Genomic DNA, 27,287 nt, shown 5'->3' on the forward strand with positions numbered 1-27,287 from the left:
CAGCTCTGTGGAGATGAAGTGAATAGATATCCACAGAGAAGCAGGTGTGTAAGCCCGTGAAACCTGAAGGAATAAGGCCTCCTTGACAGTAGCCAACTATGAAGACGTCCTGCCAGGGCCTTCACACCCACCTTATTGTTATGCAGATGCTTTCACAGAGGTAAGAACATCTAGGACTTGGACATTCACCCCTTAGCTGCCCTTTCTTAGGTTCGTAACTAGGGAGATGAAAGGGCAGGTCAATTATGTCCCTGAAGTGGTTTTCCCTCCCCTCTTCAGTGCTGATGGGATGGATGGTGGGCTGTGTGGGACTAAGACAGGCCAGACAAGTCCTTCTGTTTCACTTCTTGAATACTTCTAAGATGCTACCAGTCTTCGCTTGGGAAAAAGGATCATAAAGAGGTAAGGGGAGAGGCCTGTGAGGAGAGAGGGGAACCAGAGAATGAAGGGTAGGTGAGAGGAAAACACCAGCTTCCACAGCCATTCAGTTTGACTCTTGTCAAACTGGAGTCTGTCAAAACTCTGTAACCAGGGCACCTCGAACAACAGTCGCAGGGCAGGAGGATCTTTCCTGTGGGGTTGTGTCCTATTAAACTTTTGTCTTAAAAAGAGTTAGTAAGATGTCTCTTGGGGAATTTGTGTCCGTGGGAAGACGTGTCAGATGGTTGGGGAAGCACGGGAAGACATAGGGGATAGTGTGTCCATTGGAAAATGCAGGCACCAGTACAAGGTACTGCTTCTGGTCGAACAAGATGTGTATCGTGGGAACGTGGCGAGGGTTCCGGGAGATTGTGTGTTGTGGGCAGGAATGTTGGCGAGGTCTCTTCTCTACCCTGTCCTTGGTCCTGTCAGTCCTGCCCTGCTGGTGTGCATGCCTGGGCACCCACCTCCCTCCGCAGTCTCCCCTCTACTCCTTCCGTCCCCGCCCCTTATGGCCCGACGCGTCTGGCGCCCGGCGCTTGCCAGTTGCGCGCACGCGCACGCACAGGTCCGCGCGCACTGACGACGCAGCGCTGACGACACACGCACGACGCAAGCCCCTAGGACCCTCGCTTCCGGCCGCGGCGGCCCTAGCGCCGCGCGACCGGATAGATCGTCTGGTTTTGAGCGGTATGCGGTGCTGAGGAGCGACGGACCCTACGACGGCGCCATGAACCTCCTGCCGTGTAACCCCCACGGCAACGGGCTGCTGTACGCCGGCTTCAACCAGGACCACGGTGAGACCCCGGGCCCAGCTCTGTGGTAACACCCCAACCCTTCCAGGAGACCCAGACCGGACGCTGCCGCGACCGCAGGGCCCCAGAGCTGTCGCGAGTGTCCCCCGGATCCTAACCGGAGGCTCGGTCACGCCTTGAGATCTCCGATTCACTCTGGCGGCTCTTTCAGGAAATCTCCGAACCGCCCTGTAGGGAGACCCCTCCCCTCTCCAGCCAGGGCACCCACGGTGGGGAGTACCACCCACCCCATCCCTCCGGACGCTGCCGGGGTCGTTGGGCAGTGTCACTTTTTTACCGGGTACCTAGAACCCGCAGGCTTATTACCGGGCGTCAGGGTCTCAAGCGCTTACGTTGCCAGCGGTTGGCGTAGCAGGACCTGCCCGTCGCGGGGCGGCAGTTTGTCATGGTTCTTGTGGGCTGGCACCTTCGTGAAGTGTAGGTTCTTCGCCTTGATGTGTGTCCTAGCAGTACACCTCTAGTATTTTCTCCTGTTCAGTAGAATAAAAGGATTTATATGATTTGCGTTTTCGGGAACTGCTTCTTGAGTTTGGGGTCTTGGAGAAGGTATTTTTGCTACTGATTCTGTGCTCCAAGATGTGGGCGGGAACTCCTCTTGGTGGGGATTGTATCCCCTTCCTCAGATGTCAGATTTCCCCTTGTATTTTATATTATTGCTTTTTCGGAGACGGTTTTTCTGAGTAACCCTGACTGTCCAGGAACTCACACTGTTGACCCTGTCTCTGCCTCCCTGAATGCTGAGATTAAAGAAATGTGCTTCATGCCCAGCTAACTTCTCTTTTCTAAATCTCCTCAAGACGGGAAAAAGAGTAAAGGCTGATACTCTGGACTTCTAAGAGTTTTAACATCTTAGCTTTCATATGTAAAATTTTGAGGTACTTAGGCAAATGTATGACTTGTGGTCTCGGAAAGTGAACTTAACTTGAATTTTGTTATTGTTGGGACTGGATCTTGCTGTCCTGGTTCAAGCTTATCTTGAGCTGTGCTTCTGGGATCTTCCCTCCACAGCCTCTGGAACAGGTGGGATTACATGCTGATTCTATTGCCCCTGACTAAGAAGATGAGTTGTTTTGATTTTTTTTTTAAGTTTATTTTTATTTTTATTTTTGAGACAGTTGGCACTGTGTATCTCTGGGTGGCCTAGAACTCCCTAAAAATGTTCACCACTCAGCTGTTTTTGATTTTTGAGGTGGAGTCTTACTATTGCAGACTATAGTTGGTCTTAAACTTTGCAGATTCTCCTGCTTCTGCCTCCCAAGTGTTGGGATTAAAGGCATTCGCCACCGCTGCCCGGCTTTGTTTTTGTATTTTCAGTGAGGATTTTTGTTTTGATTTGGTTTTTTGGATTGGTTAGTTTGTTGGTGAATCGTTGTCCTCAATGCATAGTGTTTCTTTGTCAGAATATGTCGAAGTTATCGAAGTTAGCTCTTTTACTATTGGTGTTGGTTCCCCCCCCCATAAGTGTAGTGGTGTCACTGCTGCACTTACTAAACCGTGTGTTTTGGTGAGCGTGTGTCCAATTTCTGAGGTACTGGTTGTATTCCTTCTGTTTTTGCTTTCCACTGAGGAACTCTCAGTTCTACATTCCAGTGTGCTTTTGTTTCTATGATTTTGGCTGCTGTGTAGTGGATCTTACTATGCTGTTTTGTTTGCTTTTTTTTTTTTTTCCTGAATCTATATATTACCAGACATCTAAATGTCCACATTTTCATCTGTTCTCACTTTCTCCTCCTTCTATTTTCTTTTTCTTCTTCCTGGGTTACATGATTCATTAACATAAAGAGGATATTATAAGCTAGTACAATTTGATAACATAGTACTCAGTTTCAGATTCCAGGCCAGATAAATTACATTTTAGAGCACAAGAGTTGATTTAAAATTAGTCTTTAGTTCACAACTGTCAAGCTCTTTGGATCTCTATCTGTTGTTTTGTTTTGTTTCGAGACAGGGTTTCTCTGTGTAGCCCTGGCTGTCCTGGAACTCACTCTGTAGACCAGGCTGGCCTCCAACTCAGAAATCCGCCTGCCTCTGCCTCCCAAGTGCTGGGATTAAAGGCGTGCGCCACCACCGCCCGGCTTCTATCTGTTGTTTTGTAAGTGAGTTGGAAAGTGACTGGAAATACAAAATCTGGCTGTAGAAGTGAAGAGATGGGGCGGAGCCCCTCAGAGCCTTTGCATTCCTTTAAACCCGTTATACAGCTGCTGTGAGTGAGGAAACATTGAACTGAAACAACAAACCATGCGGGATTGGGTTTTCCTTCTCTTAGGCAAAGCTTGATATGAACAGAAGTTGGGCATTGTGTTTGAAGTTAATTAATGTAGGCTTATGTGGCTATGGTTATAAGAACCACCGTATTATCTTGAAAGCTGGGTGATTTCTCAGTTCTTAACAATGCCTTTTCTTTGGACCTTGACAGTCTGAGTATATGATTAGGGACAGTGACTGGGATGTCCTAAGTCAGTCACTGCTTGTGACTAGGACAGAAGTTTGAGGAATCTGAGCAATTCATGGGATGAATTGGATGTGTTTTTCCGTTTGGAAGCGGGAGAATATAAGATCTGGCTGTAGGGGTAAAGAGGCAGAGCATTGGTGGTGGAACAGCCCGTCAGATGGCCTTTCTGTCTGTAAACCCAAGGATGAAGTCATGGGAGACCACTCTGGAGGGGGAAAAGAGCAGCCTTGTGTCTCCTTCCCCAGTTTAGAGTCCATGAGCCCTGTCCTGTCTCCTAGTGTACTGCATGTCCCTAACTAACCTTGTGTCCACACTGACCAGGATTGTGTATCTATTGTACATGAACTTTGTCACTGCCTCTTCAGGACATATTACACTTGACACAACTCTCAAGCACTGTGTTCGCCCAAAGGAGAGTCTAGTGAGAGTCTGTCATTAGTGAGACGTAGGTAGCATGCCCAATGCTTAAACAGAACCTGGTTCAGGGGAATGCCAGAGCAGAATCTACAGTTGGGAAACTGCATGTTAAATGACAGTCCAGAGTACATCCCAGGAAATGATATTTCTGAATTAGCTTTGGCTTACTATGCAGCATAGATGATTTGAACATGTGACAGAAGCTTTCCTGGACCCCTTTTGCTGGTAGCGGTGTGGCAATTAACATGTTTCTTTCATATTTCTTGCTTTAGGGTGTTTTGCATGTGGAATGGAAAATGGATTCCGAGTCTATAACACCGATCCACTCAAAGAAAAAGAGAAACAAGGTAAAGGAATGCTGGTCATCTGAGAAGGAAGGAAAGTTTGGCTCTTTGTGGATTCTCTGGAAGAGCAGCCAGTGCTCTTGACTGCTGTGCCATCTCTTCAGCCTCTGCAGTGCTTTGGGGCTCATATGCCTTTAATTCTTGTAACTGCTTTATTTCAATGGCTCACTCTTCCTGAATAGTGATGTAGGAATTGTGCACTGGTACAGTACTATCCTCTATCTGAGTCCTGTGTTGTCTCCCAGTGTAACTCTTTCCTAGTAAGAGCCTTTGAGATGGGCTGTCAGATGAGCAGCTGTCTCTTTCAAAGGACCCACTGCACACACAGGAAGCTAGGGGCAAGAGAAGCCCCTCTTGAAAATCCTAACTCTTCCAGTTGGGGACAACATTTTCCATGTTACTCCCAGTTTGTAGTCCTGTGTCTTCTGATTACACTCAACTCAGCCATCTGAGCAAGATGGCTAATTCAGGACAGCTGAGGAGTTCAGGGAAGGGCTGCCTGAAGTTTATAAACAGATCCTGTCCTGGTCCCACTGTAATGTTGTAGGATCACACTGGCACTGAGAACATTAAAGAAAGACACCCAAGGATGATACATATGAATGAATTACTGTATTCATTAGTTGTAGAACTATAAACATTTAAAAAAAAATTGTTCGTTGAGAAACAATTCTTGCCAGGTGTGGTGGCAAATGTCTTTAATCCTAGCACACAGGGTTAGGGTTAGGGTTAGGGTTAGGGTTAGGGTTAGGGTTAGGGTTAAGGTTAGAGGCAGGCAGATTTCTGGCCAAACCTGGTCTACAGTGTGAGTTCCAGAACAGCCCAGACTATCACACAGAAACCCAGTCTTGAAATAACCAAGTAAGTGAAAGAAGCAAGCAAGCACAGTTCTCTCACACTGTACAAAGTTGAATGGAATGTGTGTGACACATGCCTTGCCTAGCTAAAGCAGTCATACGCATGCTCCTGTTGTCACTTTCTCTCTTTACACAGGTGAGGACGACTAATTCTGTTGTCAGGTACCTGTTGGTCTTTGGATTCTAGGGGCTGGAGATACGTGGAGTAGAGGCACAAACTTCGCAACTCAGTTACCTGTTATCAGACCTTATGCTGACCATAGTACCCAGTGCACCTGCCCTCACTTTGGGCCATAATGTCCTCATACTTTAAGATCACCAGTGTTTTAAGGAAGGTACCAGAGAAATTGGAAGTTTGGAGGCAAAGGCCATTCCTGCTTAGCTGGGAATGAGGTGAAGATGGTTCACAGCTCAGGTGGTGTTTTATAACCTGGTAAAAGTTTCAACTTTTAGAACCTTGTCTAGTTTGGAAGTGTAGGTTCAGCTTATATAAATAAGCTGGTTGATATTATAGTTGTACTTAAAAGATTTCAACTAAAGAAAAACATGGGGAAAGACACGAAGATAACACTTGGAGCAACTTCTAATTTAAAAAACATCGTAAAAAACACTGAAGATAGGTAGGTGCTGAATGACCTTCATTAAAACATTAGTTACCTTGGTCATGGCCCTCCTTGCAGTTGTGTGTGCCTGCAGTAGAAATGTCAAGACTGATCTGCATCCTGACCTGAAGAGAGGTGGCATTGACACCTCAGGGTTGGGGGACAGTTCCCAGTCAGTACTGTTCTATGAGAGCAGGAATAAGAGAAATTTTCTCTTTTTTTTGTTTTTGATTTTTGGGTTTTTTGTTTTTGTTTTTGTTTTTGTTTTTTTGAGACAGGGTTTTCTTTGTAGCCCTGGCTGTCTGCAACTCACTCTGTGGACCAGGCTGGCCTTGAACTCAGAAATCTGCCTGCCTCTGCCTCCCAGTGCTGGGATTAAAGGCGTGAGCCACCACTGCCCAAGAGATAATTTTCATGATGAGAAATTAGATTTTTCCATATAATAAAATAACTCCATAAAAATAGTGAAGTAGGTGATGAAGTGAGATTGTTGTACAGATAGATGTCCCTGCCCATCCTAGCACACTCTTCCAAAGTAGAGGCTATTGGGAGTTTAGACCTCAGATACTTTTTGCCTGAGTGTTGAGTCCTGGTTACCGGGAACTTCTGTGGCATGTTCTTAGGTAACCCATACCCTAGTGACTAGAGATAGATATCCTGATTACTTGGTACCTTAAGTTCTTAATCAGAAGCGCCCTTAGTAATACTCAGTGCTGTCTCTGGGTCTTACAGCCTAGTGGCTTAGAAGGCAGCCCCAGTCTTTCTTTTGGGAGACGCTCATGCCCTTACTTCAGGGACAGTAGGGTCAGATGGTAGGCCTTCTGTGACAACTTCAGGTAGATGAAGCTTCAGCTTAGATTGTTTCTACTTGTCCCACAGAAAGCCTTAACCATCCCTTTTGTGGCCCTCTGGAATTGGCCATATAAAGCTGTTCCACCCCCCACACACACCTTTCTTCCCTTCCTTTGCCCTCCCCCAAAGTACAAAGTACAGCGATCAAACAGCTATTTATGTAGTCTGTTTGTGGGTTTAGAGATTGCACTTCACATAATAAGCACCACTAACTCTTTACAAAGCCACACCTTCAACCCTGATTGTTTATTCATATATTGGCTAGGGTCTCACAATGTACTAGATGGCCTCAGACTCTTTGAATATGTAGCTTAGCCTTGAACTTTGATCCTCCTGCTTCAGACAGGCCTGTGCCACTTTACCAGGCCTCTTATTTTAACTCTTAGGTCTGAGATCTTGGTGACTTGACATTTGTACTGCCTGGTTTTGTGTGTCAACTTGACACAAGCTGGAGTTATCACTGAAAAAGGAGCCTCCCTTGAGAAAATGCCTCCATGAGATTCAGCTGTAAGACATTTTCTCAATTAGTGATCAAGGGGGGAGGTCGCAGCCCATTGTGGGTGGTGCCATCCCTGGGCTGTGAGCCCTGAGTTCTGCAAGAAAGCAAGCTGAGCAGACCAAGGGAGGCAATCCAGTAAGCAGCACCCCTCCATGGCCTCTGTATCATCTCTTGCCTCCAAGTTCCTGCCCTATGTGAGTTCCCATCCTGCTTCCTTTGATAATGAACAGCAGTGTAGAAGTGTAAGCTGAATAAACCCTTTCCTCCCAACTTGCTTCTTGGTCATGATGTTTTGTGTAGAAATACAAAACCTGACTAAGACAACATTGATATTTTAAATTTTATCTGTCAGCCAGAAGCGCAAACACACACAGGGGTGGGGTGGTCCATATGTGCTTATATGCTTGTGTAGGTCAGAGGTCAACCTGAGATGATGATTTTCAGTTTGCTCACTTTTCTTTTTTGGATGATATCTGGGATCTGGCTGGCTGACTAGCCCCCAGGATCCTCCTTTCTGTCCCTTGGGACTCATGGCTTTTTATATAGGTGCTGGGGATTGAACTCAAGTTTCCTCAACTTCTTTCCCTTTCAGTTAAATACTACTTTTAGGATTATTTTGTTTCTAAAAAGGCACAGGGAGAAAATAACTGCCAATAAGATTTTAAAACATAAAAAATACTTTTAGGTTGCATGTGATGGTTCATGATACTAAAATTAGGGGAAAGACACTAAGACATTTGTATGAAGATATTACTTGGAACAGTTTCTAATTTAAAAAAATTGGAAGATAGGTAGGTGCTGAATAACCTTCATTAAAGCATAAATTACCTTGGTTATGGCCCTCTTTATAGTTGTGTGTACCTATAGTAGAAATGTCAAGGTTGATCTACAAGAAGTAAAAGTACTTTTATGTTGCTTGTGATGGTTTGAGATAGCAGGCACTACATAGTAAATTTCAGGCCAGCCTGGGTTACAGTGTGAGAGCCTGCTCAAAAAAATCAAAAGATAAATAAAATTGTGTTTTGTTGCAGGACATTTGATCACACTGTGAACCCCAAGATTGTGTTGTTTGTTTGTTGAAAAAAACTTTCTAGTTGTGGCGTGGCTTAGCTCTTAGCACATACCTTTAGTCCCAAACAATGAAGGTAAGGTTAATTTGTAGAAAGAATCATCTAATGTGAAAGTGATGTCTAATTGATTGGCAGACAAAGTGACAAATTGGAGAAAGATTTGACAGAATATGATCTGCCCAACTCTCAAGAGAAGAAAAAAGACTTTACAGAGTAGCACAGAGAAAAAAAAGACAGTTTTACTGGGAAAGTTGTACAGAGACAGGTTGCAGAGAGAGAGAGAGAGAGAGAGAGAGAGAGAGAGAGAGAGAGAGAGAGGGAGGAGAGACACAATATGGACACAGATGAAGACAGAAAAGGCCAGAGAATGAGAAGGAGCCAGAAGATTAGAACAGACTGTAGTTTGAGGCCAAGCAGAGCAATTCAGAAGAAGCTGAGAGAAGCCAGATTTGAATCAGTCAACTTGGAGAGGAGTTTTGAGATAGAACAACTTGAGTTGACTAGCCAGCCAGAGTTCAGAAAGAGCTAGAAAGAGTAAGCTTATTCACCAGTAAGTCTGAGGCTGAAAACATTCTAGACCCAGATAAGACTGTATGGAGGCTAGAGGCTTCCAGGACTAGACCTGGGTTAGCAGATTGAGGCAGTAAGCCTCAGAGATAACAATTAATGCCCACGAATAAAGGATACTTTTATAGTGTTTAAAAAGAACTCCTTACAGGCTTTTAGTGAAGATCTTCCATACTTTATGTAAGTACTCAGCTTTCATGCTTTTGAGGCTGCAGTCTGGGAGTTGTCTCACTCTGAGTCACTGCTCTGAAATTCTGCACCCACCAGCAGTTCTGCATTTCATCATTGGAGGGAGTATTGTTAGCACTTGAACAGGTTTATGCTGAGAAGTGCATTAGTAAGTTTACAAGTGAGTTTAAGGTCACACAGCATTAAACTTCTCTTCCATTTGAACAGAGACTAAAGAATACACTGGTTATATCTTGATATAATTCTCAGATTGCTGCTACTTGCTTTGTTTCTAAAACTAATTGAACCAGCATTGAGGACAGAATCACTCTCCTGATGCCCTGGAACTAGGAAGTTTTTAAGTAGAGCATCTTCTTGTTTGTATCAGGGGTAGAGATTTTAAAATTAACAAAATTAGTCTTTTTTTTTTTTTTTTAAAGTGTGCAGATCAGTGTTCTAGAGATCTGTTTAACATTTTCATCTAGAAAAAGCAGAATTCTTACTTCCTCCTCCCTGGTAACTAGCAATTCTGTCTCTAACCTGACTTCCGAAGAGGCTTCCTGTAGGCAATCCTGCAGTTACAGTACTAGCCTTGTGCCTGATTTATCTCTTAGAAAATGCTCTCAAAGTCCACTTGTGCTGTATCGATGTCAAAAGACAATTCCATTGTGGGTATGTCCATTAGTGGACGTTTGAGTTAACACTTGGCTTTTGTGAACATGGACATTCAAATACCTTTTTATTTCAATTATTTTGGATATATACTACAAAGCAGGATTGATGGATTCTTTTTTCTTGTTTGATTGATTGTTTGTTTGTTTAAGGCAGTGTCTGTCTATTATGTAGCCCTGGTTGTCTTGGAACTTGCTATGTAGACTAGGCTGGCCTTGAACTCACAGAGATCCACATACCTTAGAGTATGAAACTAAAGGCATGTCCTACCATGCCCTCTGGATCTTGTAGTAGTTCTGTTCTCAAGTGTTTGAGTACCCAGTGTTTCCACCTTTTCACTAATGCTTACTGCTGCTTGTTTGTCTGGTAGTCAGTATGCTGATGAGCAGGAGATGAGAGGTCTTCAAGGTAGACCAGTCTGGCTTTGAACTCATAGGGATCTACCTACCTCTGTCTCCTCAATGCTGGGATTAAAACCCTGCACCACCACTCCTGGCTAAAAGTGCAGCCCAGGCTGGCCTTAAACTCCTGATCCTCTTGCTTCTGCCTTTTGTGCCAGCACAACCTGCCAGTTCTTTAATAATAGTATTGTTTAGGTTTTGTTGTTTGTTGTTGTGTATTCTGTTTATCCTTCTCTTATGAAATACATGATTTGTAGATACTCTCATATGTATAGTACCAGTGCGTGTATGTTTGGGTATAAACATGTGGAAACCAGAAGTCAACCTCTTGTATCATTTCTCAGAAGGTATCTTTTTTTTTTTTTTTTTTTTGCTTCTTAGCAGGCACTTTTATGTTTTATGCAGCTGGGGCTTGCTGATTTGGCTAGTCTGACTGGTCACTGGTGCTCAGGAATCCTCTTTTGTCTACTTCCTCATGTGCTACTATATCCAGCTCTTCTTTTCCCTTCCTCCCCTGGAATCCCCCCAACACATAAACCCACTTCCCTTTCTCTTTCTTTGTGGGTTCTGGGGATCAGACTCAGATCTGAATGCTTGAATGTCACTAACTTTACTTACTGAGACATCTTCAGCTCCTGCAGATAACCTCATTCAAGTGTTTTATTATTATTATGAGTGTGTGTGTGTGTGTGTGTGTTGTATGCATGTGGAAGTCATGACAGTTTTCAGGAGTTGGTTCTTTCCTTTCACCATGGGACCCAGTGATTGAGCTCAGATCATCAGCTTCGTATGGCTTTCACCAAGCCATCTCATGGTCCCGTACAACTTTTAAAATTTGTTTTGTCTCATTTGTTTTGATTTTTCTTGCTTGTACTACTGATGTCATAGCCAAGAAGTTAATTTCAAAACCAAATGTTAGTAAAGGTTTTCCCACTAGTAATTTTATAGTTTGGGGACTTGTTAATAAGTCTTTAATTCATTTTGGGTTATTTTTCATATGTTGTATAAGGCGAATGTCCAGCTTTATTCTTTTTTATTTGTACCTCCAGTTGTCCTAAAATCATTTGTTAAGGAGACTGTCCTCTCTTTACTTGAGAAGTTACCATTTGTTTTTGGTTGATTTTTTTTTCCCAAAGCTTTGGCCTGTTATAATCTATTCACCTCTTAAGGAGCTAAGAGGCTGAAGAGTCGGTGTTCACTGACAGCTATGTATCCTGTTGCATGATGAGTAGTAGGCTTAAGGAAATGAGTGATGGCCTCTTGTGTTGCCAGGATAAAGAGATGGTGGGCTGTTATATTTTGGAAGCTATACATCTAACCCAGTGGATAAGGACCTGTTTTAGCCACTTGGCAGTGCTAGGGATTTAACTTAGGGCCTTATGCATTCAAGGCAAGCATTTATACCACTGAGCCATTGCCCCAGACATCTACTGTTGTCACCTGAATCTGCACAGTACACGTCTTACTTAGTAGACCCCTAATTACTTTGAGAGAGCTTGGGTCAGAGAACAATTACATTTTCTTTGAGAAAAGCTGATTGTAGATAATATTAACTGTAAGTCTTTTCTGGCGTTATTACTAGACCTTGAGAGAGCTGATTTTTTTTTTTTTTGTGGGGGTGGGGGTTGGGGGTGGGACGCTCATTTTCGGAAGCTATGACTGGAGAGGTCAAAGTCTGTTCCAGGCTTTGCTTCCTGACTTGCTCTTGGTAGTGTGTTCCCTTGTTGTCTCAGGTGCTATAGTCTGTTATAGACTAGAGAGACCTGTGCTAGTGGTTGTACTGAGTTACATGAGTTCCCATAGAAGGAGGGAGTTTGTCCCCAGGGCTCTAGGTACTATACTTGAGAGAGCATGGGGTATCCTGTTGTCACAGAGGACATGGGGAAATTTTGTGGTATTTTCCTCTAACATAAATTGTGACCTGACTTTCCTCCCGACTCAGGGCCTTGTGCATACAAAGTAAGCGTTCTTCCCTGAGCCACATCTAGCCCTTGAAATGTTCTGAACATTACCTGCTCAATAGAACAAATGGCTAGAATTCTCATGCACATTAACACCCTAACACATGAAGTGTAGCCAGTCTTAGCTACTTTGTGTGTTCTTCTTTTTTTCCTACCCTTTATCCTCCTGGTTTCACTAGGTAGGAGAGAATGAAGGATAGAGGGAGGAGAGAGAGAGAGAGATTGAGAGAGAGAGAGAGAGAGAGAGAGAGAGAGAGAGAGAGAGAGAGAGAGAGAGAGAGAGAAATCTGTGAATCTAATGTCTTTGTTTCTTTGAGCATTACTACTAACAAATTGCAACCAACCCCCCTGAATGACCAGTGACACACACACGCCCCAAATAGGGGCCCTAACATTTATATACCCTCTGAAAAATTCCCAGAACTCACACAATTGCAGGAACTAGCTGCAGCCGGTAAAACCATGCCTCTGCTAGAGCACGAGGCAAATCATTGTCTCCTGCTGTGGACAGTTCAAAGCAACCCTACATCCCCACTCCTTAGATTAAAATGAAAGGGTAGGCTTGTAATATTTCTGTGGGTTGGTTTTTTTCTTTAGGAACCAAACTTGCAGAATTTTTACTACAATGAAGTCACTGATCGACTTAGCCTTTGCTTTTAGTACACTTTCATTTATTTGTTATTTATTTACTTTTGAAAGTCTTTGCATATAGTACAGGCTAGCTTTGTGCTCCATTTTTGTTAATTTAAATTTACTTACTGTGTAATGTCATGGTACACATGGAGAAGTAAAGAAAGTTTTGTGGGTTCTGTTCCCTTTTTTTCTTCCTTTATATAGGTTAAGGGGCTCAAAATCAGATCAAATTGTCAGGCTTTGCATGGCAAAGTCTTTATCAATTTAGCTGTCTTGTGTTCTTAATTCTCCTGCCTCAGCCTCCTGAGTACTAGGATTACAGATGTACACCATAGTTGTTTGCTTCTTCATTTATAGATCTTGCTACATCTTAAAAATAAGAATATGGGAGCTGGGTATGGGGATATATGCCTTTAATCCTAGCACTCAGGAGGCAGAAGCAGATGGATCTCTGAGCTCTAAGACCAGTCTGGTCTATAGAATGAGGTTCAGGATAGCCAGGACAATGGGGTGACACCCTGTCCTTTGTTTTGTTTTTGTTTTTGAGGCACACACTCCCCTCCCTCTCCCTCTCCCTCTCCCTCTCCCTCTCTCTTTCTCTCTCTCTCTCACACATACACACACACACTTAGATATTTTCCACTTTTTACTGAGTTAGTTTCTCGGGGAGTTTCTATCAAGAGACTAATGCTCACACTGACAAAAGCTGAGAGAAGTCAGAAAAGCTACTTTATAGGCTACTTTGTTTTCTAAGGTAGTCACCATTTCTACTTCAGATGATATTTGGTTACAAGTTGATGATTAAGAATAAAATGTGCCAAGCCAGGCAGTGGTGGCGCAGGCCTTTTAATCCCAGCACTTGGGAGGCAGAGGCAGGCGGATTTCTGAGTTTGAGGCCAGCCTGGTCTACAAAGTGAGTTCCAGGACAGCCAAGGCTACACAGAGAAACCCTGTCTCGAAAAACAAAAACAAACAAACAAACAAACAAACAAAAAGAATAAAATGTGCCAGACATGGTGGTGCATGCCTTTAATTCCAGCACTCAAGGCCCAGAGGTAGACTGGTCTCTAAGTTTGAAACCAGCCCACCTGATCTACAAAGTGAGGTCAAGGATAGCCAGTGCTGTTACACAAAGAAACCCTGTACTGAAAAACCAAGAAAGACTAAAATGCTAGGGTCTAGAGGACTGGCTAAGTAGTCAAGAACACTTGCTGCCCTTCCAGAGGACTCAAGATCAATTCTTGGCACCACATGGCAGCTCACAACTCTCTGTGATTCTGGTTCCAGGGTTTCTACACCCTCTTCTAGCCTCTGTGGGCAATAGGTACACACATGGTGCACAGATACTCGCAGGGAAAGCACCTATACACATAAAATAATTTAAGAATGAAATACTTACTAGGTCAGATGTGGTGATACATACCTTTAATCTTAGCACTCAGAAGGCAGAGACAGCCAGTTCACTAAGTTCTAAGCAAGTCTGACTTACTTGGTGAATTTCAGCCAGCCAGGGCTTCTATAATGAGACTCTGTCTCGAAAATAAGTAAATAATAAGATAAGATAATGAAATGCTCAATATAGTATGATTTCACTCTTTCTATTTGGTAACATTTTAACTTGCTAAATTATCTTTTTTAAAACTATCATTTCAGAATTTTTAGAAGGAGGAGTTGGCCACGTGGAAATGTTATTTCGCTGTAACTATTTAGCTTTAGTTGGCGGTGGAAAAAAGCCGAAATACCCTCCCAACAAAGGTACAGTAGTCTGTCGTCTTTAAAAACCTTGTCATGTATGTAGTGGTATCTTGAACTTTGTAGGACATCCTGTGCCTGCAGTCATATGAGAGCTTCCCTAGTAAGTCCTTTGAGGTGTTGAGGGCTAACCACTGGGAAAGAAGCTTCCAGAAGGTGTGTGGATGGATGGGAAGGCTGGATGTCAGAAGTTACTGAGTGTGTGTGGATGTGCTTCACCTGTAGGCAGGTATGTTGAAAGTCAAGATTCAGGGTAAAACAAGATCTAAGAATGGTGTTTCCCCTGCTGAAAGCCATAGACTTAGTGAGAGTAACTCATTGTTCACATAGAACAAGGAGTCAGGTTGGCTGTGGGTGCGTGGGTTGCAGTATTGGTATGGATTTGTCATTGTATATAGTGGTATAATTTCTTTTCTTTCTTTTCACTGTAGACATCATGCCCTTAGTTGGGTTTAATCTATCTTTTGTTTGAAGGAGGGAGTGGATGTAGCTGATCTCTCTTAAAGGAAGAAAGCTTGAGGGCAGATAGGCTTCGGCAGAAGGGAAAGCACAGGAAGGGGGCAGGTGGAAGATTGCTTGAGAAGGAAGTGGGACATACGGTGGGGATGGTGGAGACTTAAGTGTCAGTTGAGGGTGTACTGGGAGAGTAAGCTGGTGTCTGATAGAGAATTGGAATAGCTCAGGCCTGATGTCAAAGCAATGGAAAGGATTGTGAGTCTGAGGGTAGCTCAGGGGTAGTGCATGCCTGGCGTTCTTGAAGCTCGGGTTCTATTACCAAGCACCCAAAAAGAAAAGAAAGTGGACTGTGGACCAAGACAGAGGTGACTCTGGGTCTGATGCTCACCATTCTCAGCAGAGCTCTGTGAATATGGGAAATTTCAGCACTCAAGTGACGTTGAGTTGACCCTGTAGTTCTGCCTTTAGAATCAGGAGCAGAGAAATGAAAGAGAAAACTAGTGTAGCTATGAGTTGGAGATCTTGCCCTTTCCCCTTTTCTTTGTGGTACTGGGAATGAACTTATATCCTATATTTTTAACTACTTGTCATTATTTTTAAAGGCTTTAAAAATTATTAGTTATTTATGCATGGGATGGGAAAGAGAGATGTTTCAGGAATTGATTCTCTTTCCACCATGGATTCAATACCATGGTATTGAACTCTGGTTATCAGACTTGGTGGCAAGGACCATTACCGGCCGAGCCTTCTCTTTGCTACCTGCCTATTCCTTTTCTCCCTTTCTCATTTTTCTCCCCTACACTTCCCCTTTATGGTGCTAGGAAGTAAACCTAGGGCCTCAAGAAGCGTGCTAGACAATACTCAACAATGTATATTCCCAGACACTTTTTCAAAATCTATTTATGTATATGTGTTTGAGAGTACACCACATGTTTGTGGGTGTCAGAGAAGGCCAGAACAGATAATTTGGATTCCTTGGAACTGGAGTTATAAGTGATTATGAGCTGCCAGACATGGGTGCTCAGAACTGAACTTGAATTCTCTGGAAGAGCAGAAAGCATTCTTAACAATAAACCATCTTCAGCCCCACTTTTCAGTTTTTGACACAGGTTTCTCTCTGGCATTTAAACACTTAGTAACTATAGTCAGATTTGCTTTTAGCTCAATCAGGTGAAGCTGTGCTTGAGTGTGTAAAACAGGTTGGTTTTCTAAGATCTTGATTATGCTTGTGTCTGTTGCATTAGGAGTGGGGCTTAAGTGAGTAGGAGAGGATTCTGAGGGTAAGCCCTACCTAGCCAATGGTATACCACTGTTGCCAGGTACATCTTCTGGGTGTGCTTGGCCTCATATGTCAGGTGCTATCTACAGTTCAGGCCTGTGGGCTATTTGTGATGCCACATGAACTCTTCTGGTCTTTCAGTGATGATCTGGGATGATCTGAAGAAGAAGACAGTCATCGAGATTGAGTTCTCCACAGAGGTCAAGGCTGTGAAGTTGCGGAGAGATAGGTGGGTTTTGTGTTACTTTTCTAAATGCAGTTTCATTTCTTTAAAATGTCAGTAACTGTAGCTTGTGACTCAGGGCAGGGAAAAAGAGTTTTCTCTCCTGCCCTGAGGAAGGCTGGAAATTAGATTGGCTTCTAGACTCTTCAGAGGGATATTCTAGGTAGGCATGGGGATGTCCACAGGTCTGCATGTGAAGCCACCACCTCAGGTGTCAGGCAGGCCTTGTCAAATGCTGGGTGTTCCAATGTTTAAAGTAGAGGAGAACCTGGAAACTGATCTTATCATTGAGTCTTACCTGGTGAAAGTGACAGGCTCTGCTCAGCAGTGCAGTATAGAGCTTGCCCTGTTTGCTTGTTGACCAAAAGAAAGCAGAGGTTCATCATTTGGGTTTTAATTTGATGTGATTTATGTGTCATATTCTTAAGATTTGTATCAGCTGTACAGAAGAAAAAAAACTACTTAAGTTTATATAAGGGCTGTTTCTGCATCATTCTTAGGTTCACTAGGGTGGTGCTTAGACCAAACTAATAATTTTTGTTTATTTTGTTGAGTCAGAGTTTTACTAGGTAGCCCAAGCTGGCCTCATTATTCTGCCTCAGCTTCCCAAGTGTCAGGAGGGAATTCAGGCATGTGCCATTACTTCCGGGACAATTTTCTTAACTGTAGACATGTTTTAAGAGTATGAGAGGATAATTCTTTGATTTGTCTCACCATGCTAATGCTCTTGGTGAGATCTCTGATCATGATGTTTCTCTAAGCTCACAAGTTTCTCTGAGGCTGACCTCTGCATGGTGATGGGCGCAACTCAGCTCTGCTCAGCCCTTATGCTTTGGTCTTCTTGGCAATATTTAGAACTTGTTTCTAACAGGAGTGATGATACACACATATAATTCCAACATTTGGGAAATAAAGGCAAGAGGATAAGGAGGTCAAGGCCCCCCTCAACTGCTTGCACTTGGCCATTTTGAGCCATATGAGACCATATCTCAAAAAATAAAGCAGATGTGTTGCTATATATATAATCCCAGTGTTCAGGAATCAGAGGCAAGAGAACCACTGCAGGTTTGAGGCTGAAGCTGGCTAGCTGAGCTACAAAGTGAGACCATGACCAAAACAAAACAAAAACAATAAAAAAGCCCAGCCCTTGTATGAGGTACTTCCTGTGTTTTTTTCTGAGTTTCAGTATGGGAACAGAAATCACAAAAATGACTATTTTACTTTTGAGAAGAGGAGTTCTGATTACATTTTTCTTTCCAGAATTGTGGTGGTTTTGGACTCCATGATTAAGGTGTTCACATTCACACACAATCCCCATCAGTTGCACGTCTTTGAAACCTGCTATAACCCTAAAGGTGAGGTCTGGAGAGGACGAGCAGCACTGGGAAATGGGTCCATGTGGATAAGGATGAGGCCCAGCGGACCCGTCCACAAGTGGGTCCTGATGTGAGCAGTGGAACTTCTGTTCCGTCCTGTACACACTTTAAAGGAGTGCTAGCTTTTGCTTCCCTGCCTGCCTGAGCTCCCTTAGTAGCCTCCTGGGTCAGAGTTCTGAAGCCACAGCCTTGACACAGGCCGGGGGTTCTTCCTCTGCTCCTTTCCTCCCCGGCAGTTCTGAGCCATCACTAGCCACACTGGGAGCCACTGAGATTTGGCCTTTTCTTCCTTTTTTTTTTTGGAGTAGACTATACTTGAGTTGTGTATTCAGTTGTCATCCTCATACTGTTGTAAACATTGTGGATTGTTTTTCTCTCTTGGTTAGGTTGTGTTAGAAATTACATTACTCACCCCACTCATTTTTCCCTATATTTTTCTCTTTTCTCTCGTCTCTTCCTCCCTAATCCCCCTTCCCCTTCTTTTGAAGGAAGTTTTACTAGGCTGCTCAGGCCAGTTTTGTTTATTAATACAGTGTCTCACAGCTTAGACTGGCCTCCAACTCACATTCCTTCTGCCTCAGCCTTCTGAGTGGTGGGATTTTTACAAATGCTGTTCTCCACCCTGCTGAGAACCATTGTTTTTAGTACTGTGTTGTTTTTGTTTTGTGTTACATTACTTCCTTTTGTTTTGTTCAGTAAGAATCAAAACTTTCTTTTGGCCTCTCCATTATTTTCCAATGATCCTTATGCCAGTACCTTTCTGTCATGATTGCTGAAACTTTAAAGTTAATCTTGAAATTATGTCATGTCAGCCTTCTAGTCTTTACTAAAAGTTTGGTCTCTTAGTACTTTTATTCTTCCTCATAACTCTCCCTATCAGCCTGTGTGTTGAGGTTTTAGCTATGTCTTTGAAGACTGAATGAGGTGGGCATAGGCAAAGCAGGCTTTTCCAGCCATGGCCTTGAGAGGTATGTCTGGGCCTCTGCATCTTGTGGTACATCTCTTTCTAGATTGATTCTAGATTCTAAGTATTGAGGGTTTTTGTTATTGCTAGTGGAGTAGTTTTTAAACTGTCGTTTTTTTATTGTACTTTCAGTAGCTAGTATTATGAAAGACAGGCACCTGATAAATGAGTAGCAAGTTGTTCAGCAAATGTTCCCAGTTATAAACAGGTCTCATGGGCAGCAGCTTTGTCAGCCCTGATATTCTTTTTAGTGACAACAGTTCCAAGGTAAATACACTCCACAAATAGTTAGGATGTGACTGAGGACTGCGGGCAGGAAGTACATCTGGGTCGCAGTGTGACTGAAGATTGTGGGCAGGAAGTCCGTCTAGGTTGCAGGAATCAGGATTTGACCATTGTCATCTCCCAACCAGTTTGTTTGTCTCTGCATAGGCCTCTGTGTCCTGTGTCCCAACAGTAACAACTCCCTTCTCGCCTTCCCCGGCACTCACACTGGCCACGTACAGCTTGTGGACCTGGCCAGCACCGAAAAGCCACCAGTGGACATTCCCGCACATGAGGGTGTCCTGAGCTGTATTGCTCTCAACCTGCAGGGAACAAGAATTGCAACTGCATCTGAAAAAGTAAGTGCAGGCCATCTATGAAAGTCTGATGTAATTACAGGACGGGAACTAGGCTAGGCCTTCAAACATCGTCTGGTTTATTTCCTCTTCTTTACAAACAAGTGTGTTGTTAAAGCATGATAAAGACAGCGCTAACCTGGGTGTCTGTAATGCCAGCCCTCGGGAGACTGAGACTGAAAGGATGTTAAGTTCAGGGCCACTTAATGCCTTAGTCTTGGTTGTCTGATGACACTTCAGAAGTATCTTTCACACCTGCCTAAGAATATTTCCTCTTTGAATTATCACAGTCTTAAAATTTGAAGTATTGACCATTATATTCGTCACTTTTTGTTGCTGTGATAAAACACCATAAGCAAAAGCAACCGTGGAAGAGTTTATTTTTACTTATACTTCCAGAGGGGGGAATCCATAATAATAGGGGAAGCATGGCTAGACCAGAAGGCTGAGAGATCACATCTTCAACTGAAACACTGAAGCAGAGAGAACTAAGTGTAAATGAGGCTAGCCGGCAAATTTTTAAGGCTACCCCCAGTGGTACTTCTTCAAGCATTCCCTAATCTCCCCAAATAGTAACAGCAGCTGGGGGACAAGTGTTCATATATTTGAGCCTATGGGGGAACATTGCTTATCCAAGCCCCTATAACTATGTTATCCTTTATTTTGTCTGAAATGAAAACTGATCATTTATACCTGTTTTTAGATTATGTGGTAGGCATTAGGGGGCAACTCAGGGATAACTTTGTGAAGTTGGTTCTCTTTCTACATTTGTGTGGTTTCCAGGAAATAAACTCTGCTTGCCAGGTTTGTGCTTCAAGTACCTTTACCTGCTGACTATTGCACAAGTCTCCAAAAATTAGCATCCTTTTACTGTGGTTTCCACTTGACAATAAGTCCAATACCACTTTGTATGAAATCATTCATTAGAGTGTATCCATCTGTGGCTCCGCCTGCTGGGAGAACAGGTCACACTTGTGGTCTACTCTGTCTAGTTGTTTCCTGAGCTGAGGCTGACAGACAGCAGTGGTCAAGAGCAGAGAAAAAGCAAGTCCTGCTTCTTGTCCTGGAGGCCTAGGTACCTGCAAATACTGCTGCTCAGAGTGAAGTTCAGAAACTGTAGATAGCCTATGGTGGCCCAGATTCTGCTTCAGCCTCCTGAGTGCTGGAATCACAAACTCTGTAGACCAGGCTGTTCTCAAACTCACAGACATCTGCCTGCCTCTGCTTTACAAGTGCTGGGATTAGAGGTGTGCACCACCACCACCTGGTGACAAGGTACAATTTTATCTAAATTTAGAAATAGGATTTTTCAAGCTGGGGATGTAGCGTGGCGGATAGAATGCTTGTCTGACACCTGCAGCTCCTGACTGTGCTCACCAGAAGTGTGTTAACTGTGGGAGTGCACACCTTTAGTCCTACCACTGAGAGACACAGGCAGATAGATCTTAAGAAGTTCTCAGTCAGCCTGGTCTGTATACAGCAAGTCTCAGGCCATAGTGCCACCCTGTCTCCAAAACAAAAGAAATGAATAGGAAAGGACAGAGAAGAAAAATGCCAACTTTGCAAGTTTATAAACACCATTATTTCTCATCACTCAGTTGAAAGGTTGAGGCAGTAAGATTATAAAAAGTTCTGAGCTATACAATAAGATATCATCTTCTTCTTTTTTTTTTTTTTTTTTAAATGCTAGTATGGTGGCATACACCTTAATCTCAGCATTTGGTGAATGAGTTTGAGGTTAGTTTGGTGTACTAGCGAGTTCTACTAGGCTGGCCAGGCAGAGCTACATAGTGATACCCTTTCTCAAAACAAGGAAGAAAAAAAAAATGACATAATGATGCATCTCTGTGATTCCAGCTCTTAGGAGGTGGAGATAAGAGAAGCAATTCTTGATCCGTCTAGTGTGTATAAGACTCTATTTTTTTTTTTAAAAGGGTAAACAAAACTGATGTAGATGGGATGGCTCATCAGGCAAAGGATTTTTTTCATATCCTTTTTATCCTTAGATTCTCCAGTTTCAACTTCCTACACCTTACCCGTGTGTATGTAGGTGATCCTGTGCACATGCATGTGTGGAGGATACAGGTCAACTCAAATGTTCTTCAGGTAACCTTGATGTGGTTGGATAGGTATGGCTGGCCCCCCATAGATTCATGAGTTTCGATAATTGGCCATAGGGAGTGGCACTATTCGGAGGTGTGGTCTTCATGGGGTGGGTGTGGCCTTGTTAGAGGAAAAGTCACTGTGTAGGTAGGTGGGCTTTGAGGTCTCCTATGCTCAAGCTCCCCGCAGTGTGGAATGAAAGCCTCCTGGCTGCCTATGGAAGACAGTCCTTCTTCTGCTGCCTGCAGATCAAGATGTAGAACTCTCAGCTCCTTCTCCAGCCCCCTGTCTGCCTACATGCTGCCATGTTTCCTGCCATGATGATAATGGACTGAAACTGAAGCCAGCCCTAATGAAATGTTCTTGCTTTATAAGAGTTGCCTTGGTCATGGTGTCTCTTCACAGCAATAAAACCCTAAGACACTTGTGTTTTGAGATGGTCTGATATTGGCCAGAAACTCACCAAGTAGTCTATGCTGATCAACTAGCGACCACTAGTGTTCCCTCTGTCTCCATATCTCCAGTGTTATTACAAATGTGTGCCATTCCTGGATTTTTAAAAATGGTTTTCGAGATCCAACTTTGGTCTTCATACTCATATAGCCAGCACTTCAGTAACTGAGCTATCTCCCCAGCCCCTTTTTGGGCTTGCTAGCCAGCCATTGTAGCTGAAATGATGAGCCTCAGATAATTTTTTAAAAATACTAAGGTTGAAGGTAGTAGAGAAAGGTACCTAACATTGACCTCGGGCCTCCAATTGTACACACAGGTGTGGACGGCCACCTACTCAGTGCCACCACACGAGTGACACAAGTCAGAATCTCATTAGAAATATGGGACATACGTATTCTTTTTCTCTTTGTTTTCTCAACTCAGCAGTGCTCTGGAGATTTACCAGTGTATAACTTAAATATTTTTTTCTCAGTGATACAGATAGAACTCAGGCGTTATGCATACTAGACAAGCACTCCACCATTGAGCTGCACTCCCAGTACCAGCTTAGGATGATGTGACTTGTATTTCCTTTCCAATTTTATAGTGATAATAAAACTACACATGGATTATAAACTTGACATGATGGATGATTAGACAGCAGCAAGCCACAGCTACCTGTCAGGAAAAACAACTGATGTTCCACACTGAACTATGCTGCCAGAGTCTTTTTATTAAGAGACAAGGTATCAGTGTGTATCCCAGGCTTTCCTGGAGCTCACTGTGTAGACTTATCTAGAACTCAGTAGTTTGGGGGAGTGTTTTGTTTTATTTTGATTTTGAGAGTTTTACTACCCTGGCCTGCTGTGAACTTGATGTCTTCTGTACCATCATGCCTAACATGTCAATTACAAACCCTTTTATATTCTATCCTGTCACTCAGTTAATCTAATATGTATGTTATGAGTCTAGTAACTACAGTTAGGCTTAATGGCTTACATCTGTAATGCTAGCACTTGGAAGCTGAGGCAGGAAAGTTGAAGCAGGAACATTCATGCCCTCAGGGCCAGCTGGGACCAGTCTTGGCTCCAGTGTGAGACTCGCAAAAAATTTAAAAAGTAGAAAATAAAACAAACTAGTAACTACAAGGGTATTGTTATTCTGATTTCTCTGGAGTGGGGATTGTTGTTGTTTGGGAGCGCTGTTTTCATTTTTGTTTGAGACAGGGGCTCACTATATATATGAAACTAGGCTTGCCTCAAACTCAGAAATCTACCGGACATGCTCTACCACACCTGGCTTTTATTTTAAACATACTGTTTTGACATTGGCTTCTGAAATAATTAATGTTTTCTTCCCCAGAATTTACTTCGGCTTCACCTTGTTAGACTTGGTTCTTACAGCCTTATCCTTGTTAAGGCTGAGCAGTATATTTGGTGGGTCAGATGGATCAAGTGAATTTCAGGGTTATGGTTTATTTAGGACGCTATCTAGCAGTTTAGTCAGCTTGAGAGCGGGAGAGTTTCCCTTCTGGTTCTGCACAGAAATGCTGCTGCATCTCCAGGAGTGGGCCTGGGAGATGGGCTTATTCTAATACAGGGTTGCCAGGTCATTTTCCACAAAACCTGACCACTCATGTGTATCCCAACACCAGAATTGATAAGGAGTTTTTACTTTTAATGAAACTTTTTAGAAAGTTTTGAGTTAAGTATAATTTTTCCTCAGGGAGATTAATACATTGCTATTCTGGCCTTTTATTCTGTGCTGCCTAATTTCCTAAGAGGAGGAATACTTTATTGTCTGAGATGACATTGCTTTAACAAGTAACAGGTCTTTGAGTGAGGAACTAGAGCAGGCAGGGATGGGTCAAGGCCACCCCACAAGGAGATGTCTTATGACTCCTGCTGTGCCTAAGTTAGCAGACAAGGAGCTTACTGAATTTTAGGTGATGTGGGTGAGTCAAGAAAGGGCTGTTGGGCCAATGGGTCTTAATATAAATCGTTTCAAACTAATGAGTTATAAATCATTGATAATGAAACACTTCACTGTTTTTCAAAGGGGACCCTTATAAGAATATTTGATACTTCATCAGGGCATTTAATCCAGGAGCTACGAAGAGGATCTCAAGCAGCTAATATCTATTGGTAAGGACTTCACTCTGGAATAGTAAAACCAGGGTAATGGCAGGGACATGAGGGTGCAGCCTGGCTGTTGGGCTGTTGGGTCTCATCTCTTTAGTAGTCACTTTACTTTGTTTTGGGAAGTATGCACAAAGACAGAACATTGTGGGCCCTCCCTCCCCTGTTGCAGCATGGATATGTTTGCCACATTCTATCCATCTCTCCTCTATTCCAGCTTGCTTTCTGTGGTATTTATGGTAGAGGCCTTGCTGATTTGTCTATAATTATTATAGCCACTTGGTTTCGAGAGTGAGTGCTTTGTCTGTGAGGTCCCACATTGTCTGTAGTGCTACAGCCCGGGCAGGCAAGATTTCATACCATGTCTACAGCAAGAGCTGTACCCACCATAACACCACCCTGCCCTGTGGGTATTGAGCCAAATTTGGGAGACTAACCTGTGTGGACTGGCCCTTGTGTGTAGCACACTCTCCTACATGTCTGCTGTCGGTACAGAATGCATATGGCCATGGCCTGCTACAACACACTTGATAGCTCAGTGTATGCCTTTCTCACCTGAACCTCCTGAGACTGCCATGGAGGTCATCTCAGGAAACCCACGCCTTTCACTGGCACGCAGGCATCAGCCGTTGTGCCTATGGGGCCCTGGTGAACAGATAGATGGTTCCCTGGACTTTTGGCCTGGATCCTGACTCCACAATAGATGTTTAAATCACTGCTTTTGATATGACAATGCTGAGACCAGGGGTGTGGGCTAGTGCACTGTGTGTTGAGGGCAAGAGAGTTGGATGTCTGGTCCTCTGTGTCTGACCCAAGCTCTGTCTGGTTTCCTGCAGCATCAACTTCAATCAGGACGCTTCTCTCATCTGTGTGTCCAGTGATCACGGCACTGTGCACATTTTTGCAGCTGAAGATCCAAAAAGGAATAAACAGTCTAGGTGGGTTTAGGGGTATTGTGGCAGGGGACAGCCCCAAATTATAGGATTACCTGGGCTTATTATATCTTATTAATTTGATGTTTGTGGGGTTTGAAACTGAATTTAGATTGATCTCAGCACCCATATTATAGCTCACAATGGTAACTGTACTATCAGGGATTGGATGCCCTCTTCTGGGCACCAGGCATTCATGTGCTGCACAGATATATGTGCAGGCACAACACCCATACACATAAAATAAATTAGTTAAAAAAAAAAAACAAAACCAGTCCTACACTGTAAAGACTTTTTAGAATTTTCATCAGCACCCTGGAATTAAGCCAGTGACTTCTGTGTCATTATCTTTGTGAGTGTAAACCCTTTCTTTTCTTCTTGTTCTTATAGTTTGGCATCAGCCAGTTTCCTTCCAAAATACTTCAGCTCCAAGTGGAGTTTTTCCAAGTTTCAGGTTCCTTCAGGCTCTCCGTGCATCTGTGCCTTTGGAACAGAGCCCAGTGCAGTCATTGGTAAGTGTCTGTCTTGTGGGGGCCTCAGTGTGTGCTCCAGGCTGCACCAACTCCCAAGTGTTGAGGGCACTATTGGTACCTGCTTTCCAGGTTCCCAGGAGTGCTTTGAGAGCAGATCTGGGCATTGTGACGATGACCCAAGGCTATTTTCCAAAGTCAGCCCTCACTGGACAAGCATGTACCTTGGCAGGCTATAATTCCTGGCTAGCTGTGCTCAGGTTTCTTGAGTCTTGTTTGTTTGACTCTGGGAGGTAACGCTATGTATCAATCTGGTCTCCTCTCCCAGCTATCTGTGCAGATGGCAGCTACTACAAGTTCCTGTTCAGTCCTAAGGGCGAGTGTGTCCGGGACGTGTGTGCACAGTTCCTGGAGATGACCGATGACAAGCTGTGACTGTGCCTGTGAGTGCAGTTGATGCCACCACCCAGCCGCCCTGTGGATTCCTGGGGCTGGTGCCAGTGCCCCAGGCCTGTAGGTGAGGGGCTCAAGGACCCCCTCGAGGACCTTGGTCTCGAAGCCATACATGGTTGTCTGCCTTCCTGAGCAAGGCTTCTCATTCTCATATTAAAAGGATCATCATCATGGTTCTGCAGACACTCCGTGGCTCTGGGCATCTTGTGCCCTTGCTGGCCACTACCCTTTAGTTCAACTGTGATGCTAGCATTAGTGGCATTACCATACCTTCATGCCAATAGGCTCCCTGCAGTCCCTGGGAACTATTCAAGCACGAATCAACGGAAGCTTGTAGGAATGAGTGTGTCAGGGCTCACATACTAGACAATAAGATAATACTACCAACTTGTCTGGTAGAGCACCCTCTGCTGCACATGAGGAGCACTGTTCAGAGCACACACTGGGGTGTTCTGACCTTAGCCATTAGAATGAGTCCCATCCCAGACCTACCAGAGAGCAGAATGCTTGAGGCACAGTCCTCAGGCTGCAAGGGGGACACGGTCTCCTGGTTTAGTTTGGGTTAAAACAGAAGGGAACAGAGTAACACAGTCTTTAAAAATTAGTCCCAGAAAAAGCATTACTTTACTTAGGGGCCTTCTCGTGCAGTGTCCTTGTGCCTCTAGCTCCCATTGGTGTGGAGGGTACTGCCTTGGCCTGTGGCGTCTATCCTGTCTCATCTCTCCCAACATCCATAGGAACACACTAACATCGGGGATGGCAGGCACATCCTGGTACTGACACAGACTAGAGAGTCTGTGTTTCTGTACCACTTGAGGTATATGTTTAGTTTTTTTTTTTTTACATATCTTCTAAGAAGCTCAGTTTTGCGGTTTTGATTTCAGGTTGCAAACATTTAAATTGTGTACAGCAGCAGGTTCTCAGTTCTGCCAGTTCCTTTCTGCTCCTGTAATCGGCTAACTGTGGATTTGATGTCAAGTATGCATGTTACCGTATGTGTATTTAATCATGAAACTTAATTTTGCACACTTGTTTGTACTGTTTTCTTTGAAATAAAAGTGACTAACTTTGTTGTACTCTATCTGTAAAAAGCAGAGCCACGTGTATCGAACCCACGGGTTCTCTTCCTCCTGTTGATAGAATGGGACTGGGGGTCCCGAACCTGCCTCAGGGCAGACCTACAGGCTGTCGACCCGGTAGCAGAGTGCCCTATTATGTTGGCACCTTACCAGCACAGCCATTGAAAAGAGAAAGAGTTTTTAAGGTTTAGGGTAAGCCAGGGAACACGGACAGATGAAATAACTCAGGAATTTTCAGGGTTTTTTTCTTTTGTTTTGTTGTGGGTGTCTCTACCCCCTG

The 27,287-nt window shown here is 43.7% G+C and overlaps 1 protein-coding gene across 1 annotated transcript; it reads left to right on the forward strand.

Moving 5' to 3' along the window:
- Positions 1–996: 996 nt before the first annotated feature.
- On the forward strand, positions 997–27,009 carry Wdr45b (WD repeat domain 45B). Its single transcript, XM_028787928.1, has 10 exons — positions 997–1,217; positions 4,377–4,451; positions 14,384–14,485; positions 16,359–16,446; positions 17,701–17,795; positions 19,213–19,403; positions 23,994–24,079; positions 24,910–25,011; positions 25,396–25,517; positions 25,804–27,009. The coding sequence occupies exons 1-10, from the start codon at positions 1,151–1,153 to the stop codon at positions 25,908–25,910; spliced, it is 1,035 nt and encodes a 344-aa protein (XP_028643761.1). The 5' UTR covers positions 997–1,150; the 3' UTR covers positions 25,911–27,009.
- Positions 27,010–27,287: the final 278 nt, after the last annotated feature.

The sequence above is a fragment of the Grammomys surdaster genome, unplaced genomic scaffold, assembly GCF_004785775.1.
Source record: "Grammomys surdaster isolate TR1022 unplaced genomic scaffold, NIH_TR_1.0 125688, whole genome shotgun sequence".
Classification (NCBI taxonomy): domain Eukaryota; kingdom Metazoa; phylum Chordata; class Mammalia; order Rodentia; family Muridae; genus Grammomys; species Grammomys surdaster.